Source organism: Scylla paramamosain, chromosome 19 (genome assembly GCF_035594125.1).
Source record: "Scylla paramamosain isolate STU-SP2022 chromosome 19, ASM3559412v1, whole genome shotgun sequence".
NCBI classification, from domain to species: domain Eukaryota; kingdom Metazoa; phylum Arthropoda; class Malacostraca; order Decapoda; family Portunidae; genus Scylla; species Scylla paramamosain.
In genome coordinates this window covers 22,164,851-22,187,170 of record NC_087169.1, presented here as the reverse complement: position 1 = coordinate 22,187,170, position 22,320 = coordinate 22,164,851, and the positions used below count along the sequence as shown (strand labels likewise).

Here is a 22,320-nt window from a genome sequence, read left to right as displayed (position 1 = left end):
AGAGAGAGAGAGAGAGAGAGAGAGAGAGATGACTATGGAAAGAGTAAGCATAAGAAGGGAGATAGAGGGAAGGGTTCGAGGCGTCTGGAGAAGAGGGGAGAGAGAAAGAGAGAGCTAGGAGTAAAGAACGAGTAGAAGGCATCAGAAGAGAGAGAGAGAGAGAGAGAGAGAGAGAGTAAAGAACGAGCATAGACACCAGGCAGACGGATAAACTTGAGTGACGGACCGACGGCAAAACCAAGGCCATGACAAAGCCCCAAGAAGCCTCCTCTCCTGCCGGAACCCCGAGCCCTTAAGAGACGCGACTGCCTGAAGGTCACGACTCTTGGCACGAGGGGCGTCTGGCGAGGACATGAACGAAGGGGCAAGCACGTCTGGAGGGAAAGTTAGGTAGAGACGTGGCTGGAGAGGGGAGGGAAAAGATATAGGTTGGTAGGATGGAGAGCGGCGCGCGAGGGAGGGAGTTTCTTGACTTGCGGTTTTAAAGTTGATGTTCTGTTCGTTACTGTTACTTCCACTGCGGCTTGCTGGCTCCTTGCACCTGCTCTTGTGTGATTTTGTTGCTTTCCCTGCCATTTTATTCATCTGTGTAGGAGGGGCATTAGCCAAGGGCATCAGAAAGGGGGAAAAGGCCCACTGAGGTGCTAGTCCCTAAAAGAAAGAGGCAAATGGAGAAGTGTCTTGAAACCTCCCTCCTGAAAGAGTTCAAATCATATGAAGGGATACAGAAGTAGGCAGGGCGTTCCAGAGCATGCCATTGGTTCCTCTTGGTTTCTTGGATTGGTAAGCGTGAAAATACCTTAACATTTTGAATAGTGGAGTCTGTTTATATCAACCGTGCAATGATACGTTTTCCCAGAGAGAGAGAGAGAGAGAGAGAGAGAGAGAGAGAGAGAGAGAGAGCTGGCCGATTTCTGTCTGCAGAGAAAGAAAGAAAAAAAAAATGCCTGCTAGTGATGCACCCTACCACCTCAATGCGCCTAGCTTACATAAAAGAGGTACTGCAGTGAGAGTTGCACCATCACCCCATGACATCACTTACAACACACAGGACATATAACTGTGGCAGTGAACAGGGTGGAATCTTCAATAGCTTCTCTCCGGGCATGCGCAGCCTATCCTATTCAGGCAAGCGCAGTCTACATAGTCAGGAAAGCCGTGATGTGGATAACAAACCATATTCTGAAACGTTTCTCTATGTGGTTGAAGTTACACGAGTTTTAAGGGAGTATTTTACGGTTCTAGTGACAGATTGATAACAATTCTACATTATTAACAGGAGATACAGTCTTGAGAACCAGGCTAAGCATCTCAAAGGTCTCAGAGATGATCAGCTGGGTTCTCTAGACTGTTTTGACAAGAACCAAGACAAAGCGTGAGGGATCGATAGGATAAGGGGCTTCTTGCATCACTTGAGAGAGAGAGAGAGAGAGAGAGAGAGAGAGAGAGAGAGAGAGAGAGAGAGAGAGAGAGAGTGGCATTTGTCCGCGATGTTTTATGCCCTTGTTGTGATGAACTCTCCACGACTGCTTTCTTATGACCTTGAGAGAGAGAGAGAGAGAGAGAGAGAGAGAGAGAGAGAGAGAGAGAGAGAGAGAGAGAGAGAGAGAGACTTGCACATTAGATAATAACAATTAGTGTCTCCTCTGACTCACAACAATCTTTACTGGATAAACACCACACACGATAAATATAATCCAGCTGACTCTAAATATCTATAATCTGAAACTCTTCTGCGCTGCAACTCCACTGTATTCAAAAGCCTCTCGTATAATTGAAGTTACACGGGTTTTTAAGGATGTTTTCACGGTTCTAGTGACAGATTAACAACATTTCTATATTATTAACAGCAGAAACACTCTTGAACCTGGCTAATCATCTATGGCTTTTGGAAAACAGTCATGGTGGGAGAATTAACTTATTAGACGTCAATTTAACAACTTTTATAGTGTTCCTGCCTTGATTTTGATGATAGAGTGAAATATCTCATGTTGTGATGTTGTGGATAGCTTTCTAAATGAACCTTCCAATATAAGCAAGAATAATGTAATGTTTATTGAGGTAAGCAGAGAAAGAGAAGGATGGAGGCTTATAGGAATGTCGTGGATCTCCTCACAGCATTGGGGAGAAAATTAAATAGTATTATGTATGCTGGCTAGTGTGTGTGTGTGTGTGTGTGTGTGCTTTGAGGGACAAGAGGACATGATGAAGATTTTCTTTGAGTGAACCTCTCTCTCTCTCTCTCTCTCTCTCTCTCTCTCTCTGCTTTGAAGCTATTTTTTTTTTCTAATGTTTTTAGCGGCCAAACATCTTCGCGTCGTGCATAAGGAAGAAAACAATTAAAGTGAAATAGAGTTGTAAGAGAGGATAAATATTTGGCGTTTTTAGTACAAAAGATTCACGGAACAAGGCTGCAAGAGAGAGAGAGAGAGAGAGAGAGAGAGAGAGAGAGAGAGAGAGAGATGTAGCTTATAACACACACAAACTCTCTCTCTCTCTCTCTCTCTCTCTCTCTCTCTCTCTCTCTCTCTACAGCCCCATCATTTCCCCCACCTCCATCACTTCCTTCTAACACTTCGCCTTCACCCTACAAACGCTGTCATCCTCGCCCTTGTTCTACTTGACTTCCTGTTCAGGTCTCTCTTAAAACGGGTTCATATTTCTGCAGGGTTTATATTCAGCCTTAAATAACTCTGGCTTCCTGGTTCAGATACATTCATATTTTTATAGCTTTTTTTTTTACGTGCTGTTTCGCTTGCCCTTCTCGTTTATGTATGTTTTGTTTTTGTTTGTGTGCTGTTTTGTTCTCGTTTTCTATTCCGCGAGTGAGTTATAAGTGTGTTTGTGACTTAAAGAGGAATCGTAGCATATTATATTCCCATCATCTGTCTTTGCTGTGATTGTAACTTTCCCGATGTGCTTCTCAGCTGTCATATTTGGTGGTGGTCAGCTGCTGCCTAGGGGAACCTCACCACGGTCACGGTCACGCCCTTGAGGAACCCATCAGGAGTCTAAGTATATCTGAGATACTTAGAGACGCGAGTTTAATCTCTTAAGGCAAATTTATCTCGCCTGTAGCTCAATTTCTGGGTGTCTTCGTGGCGTGCCCAAGGGTAGAGTGACGAGAAGATTCCTTACTCTTACTGTATACACAAATCCTGATCCGACTCCTGATGGAAAAGAGGCACGAGAATAAAATAAGATGGAAAAATGAACATGAAGAGAAGTTAAGAACAGAGGCAACAACAAAACAAGGGAAGGATGAAAGACTGGTATTGTAATACTTTAATCTCACTACGGGGCACAACAAAGGGAAGAACGAGATAAAGAATGAGATAAAGCTGAACAGAATTGGAAAGAAGGAAGGAAGACACAACAAACAAGAAAAAACCTATCAAGAAAGACTAGAATAATCATACTATACAGTGCGGAACACAATAATAATAAAAAAAAAAGAGGCATGAGATAAAGAACATGAAGAATGTGAATAGAAGGGAAATAAAGTAGAAAAAGAAACAACAAGAAGCAGGAGAAAAACCAAGGAACTCAACAAAAGATAAAAAAAAAAAAATAAGATGAAGCTGAACACAACGGAAGGAAACAAGACAAACACAGCAAAAAGGCTAAAATTAATCAATGAAAACAAGAAAACTCATGCTACTATGCAATCACGGACTCAACCAACCCCGGTCAACTTAGCGAGGACTGCGTATCTGGCAACACTGAAGAGGAAAAGGACTAGGCTGCGGGTTCAGGCGGATGGATCTCACACACTCGTCTCACTCTCTCAGTATCTCATCCGCAGTAGAACGAGAAGGTTGGAGCTAGTGCATCCTCTCTCTCTTTCGCCATGAGCTCGCTGGTAAACAATCTGATAGTTCCCGGCCATGATAAGGACGGGAGCAACACGAATGGGGCTGTTATCCAAGTGGCGACCAGAGATGGAGAAAATGGGAACAGGTAAGATTTTTTTTTTCTTTTTTAGTTCTTTTATGCTTTTTTAAAGTTTTCCTATCTTCTTATCAGGGAATTTGACTCTCCTCCTCTCTCTCTTTCTCTCTCTCTCCCTCTCTCCCTTTGTCTATTTATGTTTCGTGTATATATTCAGTTTTTTTTTTTTTTCTTAATGCGTTTGATAGTTTTGATACAATCTCTCTCTCTCTCTCTCTCTCTCTCTCTCTCTCTCTCTCTCTCTCTCTCTCTCTCTCTCTCTCTCTCTCTCTCTCCAGGTGTTTTTACAATTTTTCGTGTATATATTCATGGTTTTCAATGATGTAATATGGTTAGTGATGATGTCAGGTAAAATTTTTAGGTTTTGATGTTTTTTGGAGTATTTCTTGCATTTTTGGTCGTATTTTACTGCACAGGCGTCATTTCTCATTTATCGCGTGTATAGTATTGTTTATTTTAGTATGTAGTGGGCATAGAACTTATTTAGATCAGAATGTAAGTATTTCACACGACTGACTTCAAATATTGTTAAGTAAAGGTAGTTTTTTTTTTTTTTTATTCATTCATTTATTTTACGAAGAGAGTTTACTATTTGACATTTTATTTTAATACATAGTACACGAGTTTATGTGAAGTATGATTTGTGCAGAGCTGATTGCGTTATTAGCTTATATTTAAGTAACGCAATTAGTTGTAAATACAGACTAAGAATGTGACATAGTGCACGTGTGTGTATATGTATATTCTACGTATGAGATGCAGTGTTGATTGTATTATTATTTCTATCAATTATATCACAGAGTTTTCCTATCTTAACGGCAAAAAAAAAAATAAAAATAAAAATCGCTTCAGCTTTAATTAAACAAAGAGCAAAGGTGTACATCAGCTATATAATTATGACCTGCGCAATACTGAGTGTGTCAGTACGCGATACTCTTGTACACACAACTCATGGTTGCGGCAATGAATACACACGGGAATTAATTATATGAATGACAAGCCGACTAGTGACACGCAGCCTCTTTCAGCCTTCATTAATTTCTTCGCTTACTTTACACTCATTTCTCTCGTTATTCGGACTGTATTATAAAACATTTCAGGATTTCTATCTCTAACAGCCTCTACTGGACTTTGTTAGGGGTTTTCAAGGGTGTTTTCATGGTTCTAGTGATATTTTAATAAAGATTCTGCATCTTTAACAGGGTCTAGTGGGAGTTATTGAGCTTTTCAGGGGTGTTCATGATTCCAGTGGTAGTTTAGCGAGGATTCTACATGTTTAACAGGGCCATATGGAAGTTATTGAGGGTTTCAGAGGTGGATTCATGGTTTTGGTGATAGTTTAACAAGAATTTTGTATTTTTAAGAGGTTCTAACGGACATTTGACTCAATCCTGTCAAAACAAACAGGTTAACACGTAAATACACACAAAAATCACGAAAAGACGAAAAGACGCAGTACATTTCAGACAGGCATACGTAAAATGACACGACACGCTCATGAATCTAGATGGTACGTGATGCAACTCCACAAGACCCTCATTCATAATTAGCGAGGTCCTCTCAGACCGTCTTACTAAAGGGTCACAAGCTCTTCTGTGCCCTAAGCCACACCTCCCTTGCATCACACACCAGGAAAAAAAATAAAATAAAATATTTGAGGGTGGTGCGTAGAATGACTTCTCTTCATTACGAAAGGAGGGAAGAAAGATTGTGTTGCGGTGATGAAATGTAGAATGCGCAGTAGAATGACGGAAAGGACATAAGACTGCGTTGTGAATTATAGTGAAGATGAAGAATGATTTATCAATGTAGGTTTACTTTATGGGCAATGCGTCTTTTGATGACTGAATAGGAGGAAAGAAAGATGACGTTGTGAATTGTAATGAAAATGGAAATTTTTATTGATTAATTATGGTGATGATGACGAATTATGATGATGAAAATCTGTTGATTAATTATGATGAACTGTGTTGAACATGATAAAGAGTTATGATGAATTATGGAAATAAACTGTATTGATAAGGTTGATGAATGATAACAGAACAGAAAGGAAGAGAGGATGTAATACATGATAATTAACGTGAATGATTTTATTTTATTTATTGATTTATTTGACTATTTTATTTATATAATGAATGGCGGTTTATTTGAATATAGTTAATTTTGTCGTGCCTGAAGAAATGACTTGATAGATGGTGTTATTCCTTATCATTAAGATTAACTAACGAAATTAATACTGAATTTTGTAGAAATGACTGGGTTTGTCATTCACTTACCCAGGAATTGATTCACTAAATGACTCAATTTAATAATGACGCTTTTATTTATTTATTTTCTTATTTATTTATCCATTATTTATTTATTTATTTATTTATTTATTTATTTATATATTTTTTTTGGCTACGCATCACCTAACCTATCTTACGAAATTATTAACTACTGACACAGATAACGAAAGTACTGACGTATTGTCATTTACGAGTACATTACTAAACCTAACCTGCCAAATGACTTACTACTCATACTATCACTTACACAACATAAACCTAACAAGTGACTTACGACATTGCCTCTTACACTACTAAACCTAACTTACCAAAGAACTCCCTACCTACTTCCCACGCTCTCCGTCAGATGGGAAAGAAATGAGAGCAAGAAAGAAAACGAGCTTCCCTTTCTCAGCTAAATCCAAGAGAAAGTCATATAATTGCCTCTGCTGAGTGTTATCTTGCTTACACTGCTTAAATGCTAATAAGAAACGCCTTGAGTCTCGCCCAGTATAGCCTTGACATGTGGACTGAGCTGAGGAGAGGCGGTTTCACAATCAGATGAGAGGGAAATGGTCTAAAAAAGAGAGATAATATGTAAGAGATGAGAGCTGATGAGAGATGCTAGGCTATCATTTTTGTTGTGTTGTCCCGGTATCTGACCTTCATGTCTCTCTCTCTCTCTCTCTCTCTCTCTCTCTCTCTCTCTCTCTCTCTCTCTCTCTCTCTCTCTCTGCTGAAGGAAGAACCTTGTTGGCTGCAGGATGAAGTGGGCAGCGGATTCGAGCGGCAGGTACTGTACGCATCCCCGCTACTACTACTACTACTACTACTACTACTACTACTACTACTACTTTATATTTTTGTTTTAATGTCACTAATAACCCCCAGATGTAAGTGTTGCTGCTGCTGATATACTACTACTACTACTACTACTACTACTACTTTATTGTTCTGATATAACGCTACTAACTTCAAGACTTCAGCCGATATTCTGAAACACTTCTGCGCCAGACTTCCACTTCTTCCATGGATTCTGTATAGTTGAGGTGACACGGGTTTTTAAGGGTGTTTTTACGGCTCTAATGACTGATTAAAAAGTTTTGTACATTGCTAACAGGAGAAACACTCTTGAGAACCCGGCTAATCATCTCTGTGGCCTTTGAAAACAGTCGTGGTGAGAGGTCAGAACGTTTCAAAATACGGGCATGAAGTGTATTACTACTACTACTACTACTACTACTACTGCTACTACTAGTACTACTACTACTAACACGCACTGGCTAACTGAATTGCTGCTTGTATGAACCGTTATAATTTTAAGACTAATATAATCATGTTTTTATTCTTATTTATTTATTTATTCATTCATTCATCAGGACAAGTTGCAGGCATTGGTGTTTTTGTAACCGTTTTATTAGTAATCCTATCTTTCGTTTTCTTTTAAGAGTGCTTTCGTGATTATAAGGATACTAATAATAGAAAAAAAAGAAAAAAAAACTCCAAAGAGGTTTTCAAGAATGTTTTCGTGATCCTAGTTTGAGTTTAACAATGATTCTGCATGGGAGAAAACACTAGAGTAGTTTGCATGAGTGTTTTCGTGATTCTAGTGGTGGTCTAACAAATATTATCTTGTAACGATAAAAAAAAAAAAAAACATCAGTGGAGGGTTTTCAGGAGTGCTTTCGTTATTATAGTGATCGTTTAACTAGGATTCTGGGACACTAATAAAAAAGAGTGAGAAAAAAAAAAAAAAGCAGATAAGTTTTCAAGAGTGTTTTTCATGATTCTAGTGGTACTTAAGGATTCTGCAGCAGTGATAGACCAAAACATCAGATGAACCAGACAGAATAATCCTTTGTGGGTCTTGACGAAAGCCTTGGCAAAGCTTTTAAGAATACTTGACAGCCTGGAGTATCAGAAAACTTTTAGCCACTTCCGCGCACGATTCAAGCTGTATGTTTAGCCTCGAAGTAATGTTGAGGTATTCCACAGCTGTATGGTAATTGCGATGCTTCTGACGTGGGTAATAATTGGCAATAATATGAATTATAGACTACGCAAGTGTCTTAGTTTATGCATAGCTATTTCCTGCTTCTTCCTTCAACCTCATTTTTTTTTTTCTTTTTTTTTATCTGTTTATTTATTTTGTAGTTTATTCTTGTTTGTTTCCACGTTCAGTTCAGTTCTGCTCGTGTGAGAGAAGGAAAGGTAAAGAGATAATGCTGGAGTAGTGATAAAATATGACCTTGAATCTCTCTCTTTCTCTGTACCATATTCTGAAACATTTCTGCGCTCACCTCCACTGCTTTCAAAAGGTTCTATATAGTTGAAGTTGAGGGTTTTTTTTTTACGGTCCTTTTGGTTTCGTGCGGTCTCTCTCTCTCTCTCTCTCTCTCTCTCTCTCTCTCTCTCTCTCTCTCTCTCTCTCTCTCTCTCTCTCTCTCACGCATGGGTTACCTCTGTGGTGCCAATTTCCTGGAGCGCGAGCCTTGAACGAGTGGAGTCAGGGGGAAGTAGTATACACTCCACGCAGGATACATCATATACGAGACGAGGATGTGTAGGTGTTAGCAGTGAGAGCAAAATTATAGGAACTTGAGGTTTAAGAGTGATGCAAGAGTGGGGGTAACGAGGGTTTGAAGCCTTGTGATGCTGGTAGTGTAAAAACTGATAAGCTGCCAGGGTGAAATTAAGCCTTTCTCTGCGATACAAGACAACTAACAGCTCCAGAAGTAATGCATAGAATCTTTATAAGCATCCACAAGAAAGAAGGGGAATGAAAAAGGATAGATTTTGCGATATCTACCCAGTTTAAAGATTAGAGGTAGCTGTAGAACAAGTAAAGGTGCCTCTGAGTGATTAGTAATTAAGGAGACATGTACCGTAACAGTCAAAGGGTTTAATTAAGAGTTGGAAGGCCCTGAGTGGTGTGTCTACGAACTGGAAGTCTAGAAAGTACTGATGTTTGTTGCACTGGTGTGTGAGTGATGCTGGTAGTGTGAAAGTGACAGCTGGATGTGTTGGGAGGGTGATTCTAGGAGATGGAAATCCCTGAGTGGTATTAGTTGCAAGATACTGAGAGCTGGAAGTGTAGAAAGTAATGGTGGACGTTTTAGTAGCCTGATTTAAGAACTAGAGGTCTGTAACGCTGTTAAACTGACCCGTATTTATTCTTAAACGCCATGCTCTCTCACCACTACTGTTTAAAAGGCCACAGAGGAGGGGAAGTGGGCCGTTTACCCTGGAGTGGTGCGATTAGTGGTGTGGCTGAGAGACCGAGCATAATACGGGGTTTGACTATAGTGAGGGTAGGGATGGGGTCTCTCTCTCTCTGGACGGGTGTAGCTAGCGATGTGGCTGGTACAGGATCCAAGAGCTGGGGTGGTTAGCCTCGGGATGGATCACTATCGGCAATACCGCCAACCTTGAGCCGCCCTCCTCCTATCCTGTGCGAATGCGTGTGGAGTGGTGTGGTATGCGGAGAGAGAGAGAGAGAGAGAGAGAGAGAGAGAGAGAGAGAGAGAGAGAGAGAGAGAGAGAGCGTGGAGGTTGACGAAATTGTTATTTTAGGAAAAGAAACGTTTTGTAGCAGACATGATGAAAGAGGGAATAAAATAGAAAGAGAATGTTTTAAGCTTGTATTTGTGACAATACTACTACTACTACTACTACTACTACTACCAATACCACATACACAGTTTGACTAGGAAAGTGACGGTTTAAGGTTGAGATGAATGCGGAAACACGCCACCAGTTACCTCATCTAATGGGGTTCGGGGTGCGGGTGAGGCCCCATCGCAGGTGAAGGTCATGCAAGTAACAGGCGCCGACGGTTTGCAGTGTTGCCATGTCCTGTTGTGGCTGGCTGGCTGGCTGGCTGGCTGGGTGGATGCATGTCTGTTTGAGAGAGAGACAGAGATGAAGGGGGGTGAGGAGTGTGATTATGTAAGAGAGAGTTGTGTTTGTTTAGTAAATAAAGACACACGGATAGATAGATTGACATATAGATAGTTTTATACAAATACTGACAATACAAAAAAATAAATAAATAAAAAGAGCAAAAAGCACACACATGCACAATCATACACACAGAGAGAGAGAGAGAGAGAGAGAGAGAGAGAGAGAGAGAGAGAGAGAGAGAGAGGAAAATTTGCTTTGAACCATACACATATTTGTCAGCGCTGTTCACTAGGTAGATTACTGCAACTCAAATATTATTCTTTATCAGTGAAGATAAGATTATTTATTCATTCGCTCTTCTTTATCAGTGAAGATAAGATTATTTATTCATTCGCTCTTATTCTCTTTTATTTATGTATATTTTCGATTCACTGTATTCACAAATGCACGGGTATGGCATCAATCATGTTTATTTGCTTATTTTATTTTGGAAACATTTTCTAGGGAACCTAATTATTCTTGTTCTTTATGCGAGACTTAATTCTCATAAATTGCTCCTCATTTTCTGTCACATGCAGCCAGTGTGAGTGTGTGTGTGTGTGTGTGTGTGTGTGTGTGTGTCAGTGCTGCAGTAGGATAGGGTCCTATTTGCTTACTAGATTAACACACGCACATGAGAGAGAGAGAGAGAGAGAGAGAGAGAGAGAGAGAGAGAGAGAGAGAGAGAGAGAGAGAGAGAGAGAGAGAGAGAGAGAGAGAGAGAGAGACCGCACTTAACCAAAAGAATCCTAAGAATCTTCATATTTCCAACGTAGAAGCGGTTCTGCATTACCCATTAACTAAACGATTTGGGACACAACAGTTCTGTAGCCAAGCAAAACTGACCTCAGCTCACGCACTGGTCGCCTCTTACAGTCATAATAATCTGAAACACTTCTGCGCTGCACTTCCACTGGTTTCAAAAGGATTCATTAGTTCAAGTGACAGGGCTTTCTAAAGTGTGTGTTTTTTTTTATTGTTCTAGTAACAGATTATCAAGATTTCTATATTATTAAAAGGATAAACGCCCTTGAGAACCTGGCTTATCATTTCGATGGCCTTTGAAAATAGTCGTAGTGAGAGAACATAGCGTTTCTGAATACGGGTCCCGCGAACACTGTCTACCCTTATCATGAACAGCAGACCTAAATGGATTCCTTTATCTACTATGTGCTTGCGCGGCGGAATTTAGTAATCTGAGTATTGATATGATTCAGAAAAGCCGCGTAACTTAAGAGAGTGAAGAGGCGTGTTAAGATCGATTATCTGTTAGAGAGTGTTTGAGTTTTTGAAATAGTAAACCGCAAGTCGCTGTATTAATGATTTTCTGCCTTACGCATCAGTTATCTTGTATTTTTCGTACTCCAACTATACTGCGCAGTTTTCTAATGATGCTGTTAAGGAGAGAGAGAGAGAGAGAGAGAGAGAGAGAGAGAGAGAGAGAGAGAGAGAGAGAGAGTACATAATGTGAAGACTGGAAGGGTTCACGTAGCTGTGGATATCTGGTAACACTGCAGACTGTCGAGCGAACTTTTTATTAGTGTAGTTTTGCCTCTCCATACCGCCTCGTTTGCTTCATTGCCTACGTCGTTGCTTCAAAGGCTTATTCAGTTGAGTCTGACAGCATAAGACTGGGCATGCAAGCTGAAAATAGCATAAAAACCACGTCTTTTATGCATCCCAAGGTTAGCGGGGTATCTTAAGTAGGTGCCCAAGCCTTGCACACGCCCACGTCTAGACCAATGGGGTTGCGACATTCTGAGAGTTCTACCCGCTGATTGGCTGGCGGGTGGGAGCGTCCCTTGGTCCGTTGTCTCAGGGCCTCTCGTGTTATTGCCGCAGGGGTTATCTGGTCTGACGTAGATGATGTAACGCCATATGGTGAGAGAATAGTGTTATATGGCAACCACGTGTGTATGTTTGAGTGTGTGTATGGGGAAATACGTGATATTAGCGCACTGCAATGATAGATTAGTGTATATGTGGGAGTAATGCGTGTTTATAATTATGTATGTTGATGAAGGGATCGTGCTAGTGTGATAGTATTACAGTAATTATATACTTTATGGTAGTTAAGTGTGCACGCGGGTACATGACTTGTAGAAAATGTTTTGTTCAGAGAGAGAGAGAGAGAGAGAGAGAGAGAGAGAGAGAGAGAGAGAGAGAGAGAGAGAGAGAGAGAGAGAGAGACGGGAAATCCAGAGTAGGAATGTGACACCCATCACGAAGACAAATTCTCTCTCTCTCTCTCTCTCTCTCTCTCTCTCTCTCTCTCTCTCTCTCTCTCTCTCTCTCTCTCTCTCTCTCTCTCTCTCTCTCTCTCATAAAAGTTTATAAATTTTGTTCCAATTGTCAAGTAAATATTCATAACAGGGGGGAGGAGGAGCAGAACGGGAGGAAGAGGAAGGAGGAGGAGGTAGGAGGAGGAGGAGGAAGAGGAGGAGGAAGAGGTGACTGGCCTTTCCTGGTTTAAACTTAGGAATGTCATGATGAAAGTCTTAATTTTGTTTTGTTTTGTTTTGTTTTGTTTCTTTTCTTTATTTATTTTCCTGTTGTTATCATCATCATCATCATCATCATCATCATCATCTCATAAAATCCTCCTTTTCTTCTCGGTTTTGTTTTTATTGTATTTTTCTTGCTCTAGAGAACATTGCACCTTTCTCAGATACTCTTCGATTACACTAGAGAGAATGCTAGGGAGGTTAAGGAGAGCAATGAACCTTCCTGTAACGCTTCGACTTTATGACTCGTCTTGCTCACACCGCGCTGCAAATTTATCACCAGAGTTAACGTCTTTATATTTGGATATGTTTATCATTACAATTTTGGAATGACTGGCAGATTTTGAGATGTTTACTATTACAATTTTGGGGCAGATTTTGAGATGTTTACTATTACAATTTTGGAATTATTGGCATTATTTTGCGTGTGTTCTTTTAATGTGAGTGTTTCTACTGGCTCGCGCGTGTGTGTGTGTCGATTAATGGGCTGTGTTTACTGCGTGTGTTGTGTGATTAGCTCTCAATTGGGTAGTTGATGGTGGGTTGGTTGGTTTTGATGGGTGTGAGTTATGAGTTATTAAGGTCTTGATTTGATGTGATGGTGGGTTTGCTGCTACTACTACTACTACTACTACTAGACGTATTCGTGTGTTTTATTCCTTATTGATACTAGAATCACAAACCCCTCAAACCCGTATCGACTTTCACTTCTAAACGCGAATCTGAATTTATAATTGAACCCTTGAACCCTTCCATCTCATATACGAACCTTTGATTTGGCTACGGCCTTAACAACGAAGCTTCAGGTTGAGGAAGTGAAGCTCCGTGATGGATAGATAGTCTGATGCTGTATCATGTATTGCAGGGAGCGTGGTGTTCTCCGGCCTCTCGCGTCTGGAGGAGGCAGCATGTGCTTGGAACTGACGGTGACTGGTGAAGAAACCCCGTAAGTATCTTGATTTCAGTAAGTTATTTTAAGTTTTGCAAGAGGGTAACCACTGGGAATGTATTTGGTGTGCTCATCTCTGTTCGCGTGCCGTGAGTGAGTTCTTTACATTTCTTGATTTGAGTGAGTTGTTTAAGTTTTGATAGGGAGTAACTATTGGGGATATGTTTGGTGTGCATATCTGTTTGTGGCTTGAGTGTTTGAGCTCTTTACGTCTCGCCAGGGAGGGAACACCAGTGTTCTTGATTTGAATTATATAGGTTTTACTAGTTGTTCATCGGAAGTGTCTTTGATGTGCTTATCTTTGTTTTTTGTGACTGACTGACTGACTGAGTTCGTTATGCTTTGCCTCTGAGTATGATTTCATTGATTTTTTTTTTTCCTTATCTTAGATTTAATAATTTCAGTGAATTCTTTTCGTTATGCCAGAAAAGAAACACTTGTGTCATATTAAGTGAGTTTATGTGTTCATGTGATTGACCATAAATCTATTACTGTGCAATGTGTGTGTGTGTGTGTGTGTGTTTGTGAGGGGAGTGGAAGAAGGAAGTGCGCTCTGTCGTCTTTCTCTCTCTCTCTCTCTCTCTCTCTCTCTCTCTCTCTCTCTCTCTCTCTCTCTCTCTCTCTCCTAGCACGAGTGTTAATGTTCTTTCACGTGTACGTTAGTTTCAACATGTACGCACATTATAGGTACTCGTTTGAGGTGATAGAGGAGAGCGCCCGATATCTGCTGGCCAAGACCCGACACAGGCCCAAGATTGGTGTGATCTGCGGCTCTGGCTTAGGTGAGTCTTTTGTTCTGGTAACACTGCCTAGTGCGTACTAGAGACACGCTACTCTTAAAATCTCTCATCAGCTATTCTTAGAGGACGCACTTATTATTTTTTCGTGTTCTCATGGGTCTTTTTACCAATGATTGATGTAAAATCCTTGTTTATCTATCACTAGAATAATTTAAGCATTACCTCCCTCCTCCTCCTACTACTACTACTACTGCTACTACTACTACAACACCACGCCATACCAACAAAACATACTCTTTCCCAAACAAGCCCAGTCAAACCAGCTTACAACTCAAGAACCTCACTTAACACTCCCCTACATTACTTTTCTGTTCGCTTCTCTACAGGAGGTTTGGCAGAGCAACTTCAAGACAGCGACGAGTTTCCCTATGAGACAATCCCAAACTTCCCGGTCTCTACTGTGGTGGGTCACGCCGGGAGGATGGTCATTGGTCTCCTCAGCGGCGTCCCTGTTCTCTGTATGCAAGGAAGGTTCCATTCATACGAAGGCTACCCGCTGTGGAAGGTAATATTTTTTAGCCATGGGTGATACTGAAATAGCATTAGCGTTTCCACTTGAGGGTTCGATTCGGTATGTTTTAGTTCGTTAGGTTCGGTTTAGACTCATTCAGTTCTTTAATTTCACTGCTGGTTCCTTTTTTTGTGTACTAGGTCACGATTAATAAAAAAGAAAGACATTTTTATTATTGCCCATAAATCAATAGTTTTGAAATCTGTGCGTTAAGGTAATTTCCAGTGATCTTATTTTTGACCCTTTGAGTCTGGGTCACCTCGTGAAATTTGAGTATTTAAACAGTTTATTGTAAATGAAGGAAAGCAACCATGAAGCTTGATAAATGCACGTACACTTAGGAGAAATAAGATTATAAAAAGGTCTCGGGATTCAAATATTTAAACGTGTTCTTTAAATCGTATGTATTTTCCAGAACCACGGAGATAATTATAATTCAGGTGTTAAGTTAGGTTAGGTTAGTGTGTTTTTCCACTGATAATGCGGATCTCCTGTCTGACTATCCCCGAGATCAAGAAAAGCCCATGAAAACTCTATGAAAACTCTAGTTACTTAAAAGAATGTTCAAGAAGTCAATTTAATAAGACTTGGACATTTACATTTTCTTGCATATCATCCTTCTTTAGTATCTCTTCTCTTTCTCCTATTTAAAAATAAAACTATGCATTCTTTTCCTATATTTTGCACCTCATTCTACATTTCACACTTCTACTGCTCATACCCCCCCTTCATTTCACGGTTCTCCTCCTCCTCCTCCCAATGCCCCACCAGTGTATCTGTCCACCTCATCTTTCCCTTATTTCACTCTTCTCATCCTCCTGTCACTTCTTCACCTCCCGTCCTTTGTCACTTTTCTCCTCCTTCACAACCTAACAATTCACTGCCTTCTCACAACTCTCTCTTCTCCACCTTCATTTCACGCTTCCCTTCCTCATCCTCCTCCCTTATCTTACCTCATCCTCAACCTCCCAATAACCCACCGATGCATTCTCGTCACATCCCTCAGTCACTTCTCTTCATTTCACGCTCCTCACATCTCTCACTTCACCTCCTTTTATTTCACCGCCCTAAAATTTTCAGTGTGCAATGCCAGTTCGTGTGATGAAGGTCATGGGGGTGGAGCAGCTGGTGGTGACAAACGCAGCTGGTGGACTCAACCCTTCATACAAAGTGGGGGACATCATGATCATTAAGGACCATATCAATATGCAGGTATGAGAGAGAGAGAGAGAGAGAGAGAGAGAGAGAGAGAGAGAGAGAGAGAGAGAGAGAGAGAGAGAGAGAGAGAGAGAGAGAGAGAGAGAGAGAGAGAGAGAGTTCATGACAATGCTACATGATTCATAACTTTTGAGAAGCTGCTTTTTCTTTGTTTTCAAGTCTAATGTTCCTAAGTCTTTTGTCTCTCCTACTTTTGTTCTTTCTCTGTCACTTCTTTCCTTTATTTCAAGTCAGGTGCTCAGGCATGAGTTAGATGTGTTTGTAAGAGACAAAGCATTTCCTCAAAGATTCTTTCATTTATTTCTCTGTTCTGATATCATTACAGGATTCATTCTTCACTCTGTAAAGACTGATAAGATTAAATGTGCCTTTATACTGTGGTGACACATACACACACACACACACACACAGATTGCAGAGGATAAAAAATATGGAATACTTTATAAAGAAGCATTTGTTGGTATGTAGTGGGGAGTATGATAAGATTATACACTAGTGATGCAGAGGTCTCCCCAAGCAGAATTTCTCTTCCACTTTTGGTCATCATGGCAGGAAGGTGTTTTAACCCCTTGACTGCTGCAGCATCTTCCCAGCTTATTATTATAGTCCAGTATAAGTTTAGATAGTAATTTTGAAAGAACAATCACAGCAAAAGGTGTCATTGAATATCTAGTAAACCTTTCTGTCACAAATTGTTTCATGAACACTCTCCTCTATGCAGCAAGAATGATGAGTATTTTGGACCTCTCAATTAGTATGCAAGTTCATTTTCATCAACAGCTAGACTCCACCTTTCATGGATTTGCTGGCAACTCCCCTCTACACAGTAAGAATGATGAATGGTCTGCCCCTGTCATTCACTTAGGGTTTCATACGCACAAGCTATCCTATCAACAGTTAGTCACAGCTTCCTAAATCTTCAGGGATTTGCTGGTGACTCCCCTCTTCGTGGCAAAAATGATGAACGCTTTGGGCCCCGCTTCCCTGCCATGAACAATGCCTATGACCGCACCCTGAGGCGTCGCGCTGGGGAGATCGCCCTGGACATGGGGCTGGCAGATGTGGTGAAAGAGGGCGTCTACGTGATGCTGGGAGGGCCAACGTATGAGACTGTGGCAGAGCTGAATCTACTGAGGATCCTTGGGGTGGATGCTGTGGGGATGAGCACAGTGCCTGAGGTAAGCATGGTGCACAAAGGATTAGATTATCAGGTATTGTGAGTCTTTTCTCCTTACACCTCCTGTATAGTGTGTATGTGGATGTGTGAGTGTTTGGAGGGGTGTGGGAGTGAGTACTGTGCCTCATGTAAGTTTAAAAGATTAGATTATCAACTCCTTTTCCTCCCACTCCTACAGCTGTAAGTGTGTGGATATGTCAGTGTTTTGAGGACTGTGTGAGTGAATACGTGAGTGTCTGGAGAACTGTGAGAGTGGGTGCTATGTCAGATGCGAGTTTGGTGCTTAAAGGATTAGGTTATCTGTAAATCTTTTCTCCTCCATTCCTGCAGCTGTGTGTGTGAATGTATGAGTGTTAAAAGTGATATGGTCTTGTGGTGTGGAATAAAATTAGGTGCCTGCATAAAACTGTCTTTTATTTTTGGATAATCTTTTTGTCTCTAGTCTTTGGGGACTGTTGCCTTCACTGGGCCTTTTCATCTTACACAAAATAAAAAAAGATAAATAGAATAGATACATAGATTAATAGATAAAATAAAAGAAGCCTCAAGTCAGTAGATAGACACGTGGCAGTCCCTGTGTAAGACGTACATGGTATATTCAACTGTTATCCTTCCAGGTGGTGGTGGCACGACACTGTGGCATCAGAGTGTTTGCCTTCTCCCTCATCACCAACAAGTGTATTATTGAGTATGACACTGAAGCAAAGGCCAACCATGAAGAGGTGTGTGTGTGTGTGTGTGTGTGTGTGTGTGTGTGTGTGTGTGTGTGTGTGTGTGTGTGTGTGTGTGTGTGTGTGTGTGTGAAAAATTTGTAAAACATAAGAACACAAGAGATTGACAGTGATCTGATAAACTTGACAAGAAAGAATTGAAGTTGCATATTATCTATCTTATCTTTCCCTATTCTGGTTTGCAAATTCTGTAAGATGAGGAAGGAGCCTTGCATTAAACATTACCTGTCTTTTCCAAGGTTGTCATCTTCATAGACTGTGCAACACAAACACCATCTTGCATCACAAAACAATGCACATTTTCCCTCTCTGATTAATTTTGCTTTTAAATTGTCATTACATTAAATTCAATCTTTTGTCCTCACATGCTGCCATATGTATAGATTGTGTGACGTGAAAGCACCTTACATCACAAAATGAGGCACATTAATTCTTTTTGCAGTGTTCCCCCTAAATTAGACCACTGCATTAGAAAACAACTTTCTCTTCTTAGGTTGTCATCTTAATAGAATCTTGGATATGAAATACCTTTATATCAGTGCATTTTTCCCTCCTTCCCAGATCATTGAAGCCTGTGGAAAGATTTGTCACTCTCTCTTCCCAGATTAATGAAGCTGCCTGTTAAAAGACATTCAAATCACCCAGTATCCCTCCATCCCTCCTTCCCTCCCTTTCTTCTCAGATCATTGAAGCCTTTGGAAAGACACTCAGATTCACACCACACCCCCTCCCTTCCCAGATCAATGAAACCTGTAAAAAGACACTGTAATTAACACCACACCCCCTCCCTTCCCATATCACTGAAGCCTGTAAAAAGACACTGAAATTCATACCACACCCTCTCCCTTCCCAGGTCATTGAAGCTGCCAACAGGAGGAAGAAGGACCTGCAGAACCTTGCCCGTCGAGTCATTGAGGTGATGGCAGAGGAGGGGCATAATGAAGCCACTGCTGCCTCTGCCTCTGATGCCACTAAGACTGATGCTGCTGCTGCTAGTGTTTAAATAGGCAAGACCTCCAGGCTCTTCCTTATGGTTTAGTTTGAGGAGGGGGAGGAGGAGGAGGTTATCAATTTCTTTTATTCTCTTTTCTCTCTCTCTGTTACAGATCTAGAAGAACACTGACAGCATTAAAGAGCATTGAATCTTAAATATTCTTTCATGCAATGCTCTGTATCTCTTCTGTCTCTGTCTCTGTCTCTCTGTCTACCTCTTGTCTGTCATTATCTCTCTCTCTCTCTCTCTCTCTGGTAAGGGAAATCATGGTATAAGTATTATATTAATAGGTTTTTACACACCTATTAGTGGCACGTGGAACACTGAGGTAGAAACACAACAGTTGTTTGGTGATCTTTTGTAACAGAATCTTTGTAAATTTGTACTGATGGCTGTATTGTAATTTTCAATTGAATTTTCTCCATCTGATAAGTGCTGTAGAATAGTAGTAGTAGTAGTAGTAGTACTAGTAGTAGTAGTAGTAGTTATTTTATGATCTAATAAGCTACCATTCATTCAGTACTTTATAAATATTTTATATTCAGGAAAGTAGTTGGCATATAGTAGTATTAATAATATTTGTTGTCATGTTATAATCTACCTATAAACAACCTATTAGAGTATTATATTTTCATTAGTATTGTCACTATGATGCTGATGGTCAGTTGTGTAGATTCACCAGATGTCTTGACTGTATGATGATGATGTCGTACTAGGTCAGCTTCTGTCTCCTTTGCTCCCATCCACTTCTCCTATCTTTGGCTAACACTTGAAAAGACTGTAGATTAAATTGTGATATGTTCTTAAGTGGATGATGAAGTATTAGGTCAGATCATGTTCCCTCTCCTTCTGTTGATTTCCACCTTTGGATAACACTTGAAAAGACTGTAGGTTAAATCGTAATATAGTCTTCCCTACCTTAGCTTCAATGGAAAGTTTGACAAGATGTGTACCTGGCTGTGGGCTGAATGATTAATTTGTGGCCTTCCTTACCAGTTCCTCACTTAATTAATAGTTGAAATACATGCCACCTACTCTCAGCAAGATTGTGCATTTTGCCAGTAAATTTGCCACCTGATGTTTGGTACAGATTATTCAGTTAGTGATGTGTAGTTTCTTGATTATTGATGTATAATTGTTCCATCCAAAAGGGACCAAAATATGAACGAATGAATGAATGAATGGTTTGTTCACTAATGTTAAGCTCTGTTATTTAACATCCTGCAGCAGTGATGTTCATGTTACTGATAAGGTATTCACTGTTGCACCAAGCAATCTGTATGTTCAAAATAATGAAGATTTTTTATTAGCATTTTCTTGTACATATGCCTGATGGTCCTAGTACTTGTTTTATTGAAGCGGAAATTAGTTTGTTTGCTGGGAATTGTTCCATCAGTCTGTAGAGAGCAATGTCACTGGCAGCAAGGGAGTGATGGACAGGGACAGGTGGAGGCTCTTCTGTGGCATCCTCCTTTTGGGGACACTCTGAAGCAGGGTGTCAAAGAGAGAGAAGAGAGAGTGACATATTGTCTTCTGCAGAGCTTTTTTATAGATGAAAAAAAAAGGTCTCATTGAAAAGGAATATGGATAATAAAATGAAGCAAGGTGTCAGAGAAAGATAAATAGATTGACAGGATCCTCATTTGCAGATCACTTTAATATGATGACCATTAGATGAAAGAAGAGAGTCAATGAAAAGGAGAAGTTATGGGTAATTCAAAGCTTATCTCATTAGGTTAAGCAATCATGTAACTACCTTAAGGCCACCATTCTATTTATTAAGGTCATACACTAATTTACTTCATTTATTGTTAGTAAATCCAACACCACTCTTGTTTATAATGATGAAGAGATCACGGCTGAAGGATGCATGATACTACCTGACAATCTTCTGTGTCCTTTATTTATCATGTATTGTGCAGCTCAAATAAAAGGAAAAATAAAAGGATAACATCACCAAGAACATTAAGTACATACACAAAACCAGCTCAGTGCATTGACTTTGAAAAATAACAGCATTTGATTGAATAATGTTGATCACAAGCTTGGATCCTTAAAACAATGTCCTCTCTTTAGCACTCCTTACAGAAGCCACAGAAATGATTAGTCTGATTTCATTGATGTCCTTCTCTCCCCTAAGCACAGTTCTTGTTAAACTATCATTAGAATCATGAAAACACCTTTGAGCCTATTACAAATGGGCAAGGTAAGATGCTGAAACATTTGAGGATGCATCCCACACTCACTGATGCCAAGGTTTGTGAAGAGAACCTGCCAAGTGCTCCTCAGTGCTGGAAGTAATGATTGTACCTTACTGACTATGAGTGTCTGAGTCTTGAGTACTGATCAGAATAAATGTGAATTATATTAGTCAACATTAGATTGCATAATATATAAACAGTGATATGCATTCTCTCTCTCTCTCTCTCTCTCTCTCTCTCTCTCTCTCTCTCTCTCTCTCTCTCTCTCTCTCTCTCTCTCTCTCTCTGATAGTCTTTTAAGCTTTAGATCCTACATATACTGTGTATATTTCTTATAGTTTTATATATGTATAATCAAGATGATGTATACATTTTAGACCATAGTGCAGTATATACCAAGTGCCTACACACACACACACACACACACACACACACACACATTCATACACACACATTCATACACACACACACACACACACACACACACATGAAAAAAAGAAGGAAGAAGGTGCTAGGAGTAGAAAGGAAGGAATAAGATGGAAGGAATAATAGGAGAGGAAGGAAAATGGATGGGGGTTCTAGACAAGGACTGGAAATAAAGGAAGGTAGAAAGAGGTGGTACTGGGAAATGAAGGAAGATAAAACATAGCATTACTTGAATAGGAAGAAAAGGAGGTAGAGAAGATTTTAGAAGAGGAATGAAGGAAGAGAAGAGGATACTAAGAGTGAAGGAAGATAGGAAACATGAGTACTGGGAAATGAAAGAAGATTGATATAACATTACTTAGAAAGGGAAAAAGAAGAGGACTGGAGGAAGATACAAGGGAACAGCAGGAAGGAAGAAATGAAGGTGCTGAGAAACGAGGGAAGGAAGAAAGATGGACATGTGTTAGGAGCCCAGATGTGTGACCTGACATGTGGCTCTTCTCTCATCACTGGTCGTAGGGGGAAGTGTAAGCCTCCATGGGGGGACACGTGCACACGAGGTTGCGGTCGCCATAGATGTCGTCAATCCTTCCTACTGTCGGCCACCACTTGGACTCGGGCCGGATGAAAGCCTGAAGACAAAGACACA

General features: G+C 40.3%; 2 protein-coding genes across 4 annotated transcripts in view; one reads left to right on the top strand and one right to left on the bottom strand.

Moving 5' to 3' along the window:
* The first annotated feature begins 3,729 nt into the window (after nucleotides 1-3,729).
* LOC135109919 (purine nucleoside phosphorylase-like) lies at nucleotides 3,730-21,733 on the top strand. 2 transcript variants are annotated; one of them, XM_064021815.1, is made up of 9 exons: nucleotides 3,730-3,960; nucleotides 6,961-7,011; nucleotides 13,530-13,610; nucleotides 14,301-14,395; nucleotides 14,740-14,918; nucleotides 16,005-16,136; nucleotides 17,066-17,320; nucleotides 17,937-18,041; nucleotides 18,904-21,733. In XM_064021815.1, the coding sequence occupies exons 1-9, from the start codon at nucleotides 3,851-3,853 to the stop codon at nucleotides 19,051-19,053; spliced, it is 1,158 nt and encodes a 385-aa protein (XP_063877885.1). In that variant the 5' UTR covers nucleotides 3,730-3,850; the 3' UTR covers nucleotides 19,054-21,733. The 2 variants fall into 2 exon arrangements, with proteins under 2 accessions (XP_063877885.1, XP_063877884.1); XM_064021814.1 differs by lacking the exon at nucleotides 6,961-7,011 and having other exon boundaries at nucleotides 3,761-3,960.
* Nucleotides 20,929-22,320, bottom strand: part of LOC135109916 (glycine dehydrogenase (decarboxylating), mitochondrial-like) — a 19,391-nt gene continuing 17,999 nt past the window's right edge. For both annotated transcript variants that reach the window (XM_064021807.1, XM_064021808.1), the window contains one exon: nucleotides 20,929-22,303. In XM_064021807.1, the coding sequence (XP_063877877.1) occupies nucleotides 22,178-22,303 (126 nt within the window). In that variant the 3' untranslated portion in view covers nucleotides 20,929-22,177. The remainder of the gene's footprint in view (nucleotides 22,304-22,320) is intronic.

Excerpts from the sequence above, each read along its gene's own strand:
- LOC135109919 (XM_064021815.1), top strand. The coding sequence starts at position 3,851 with ATGAGCTCGCTGGTAAACAATCTGATAGTTCCCGGCCATGATAAGGAC. Across the intron at positions 3,961-6,960 it reads GATGGAGAAAATGGGAACAG|GAAGAACCTTGTTGGCTGCA; the intron begins GTAAGATTTTTT and ends TCTCTGCTGAAG. Across the intron at positions 17,321-17,936 it reads GGATGAGCACAGTGCCTGAG|GTGGTGGTGGCACGACACTG; the intron begins GTAAGCATGGTG and ends TTATCCTTCCAG.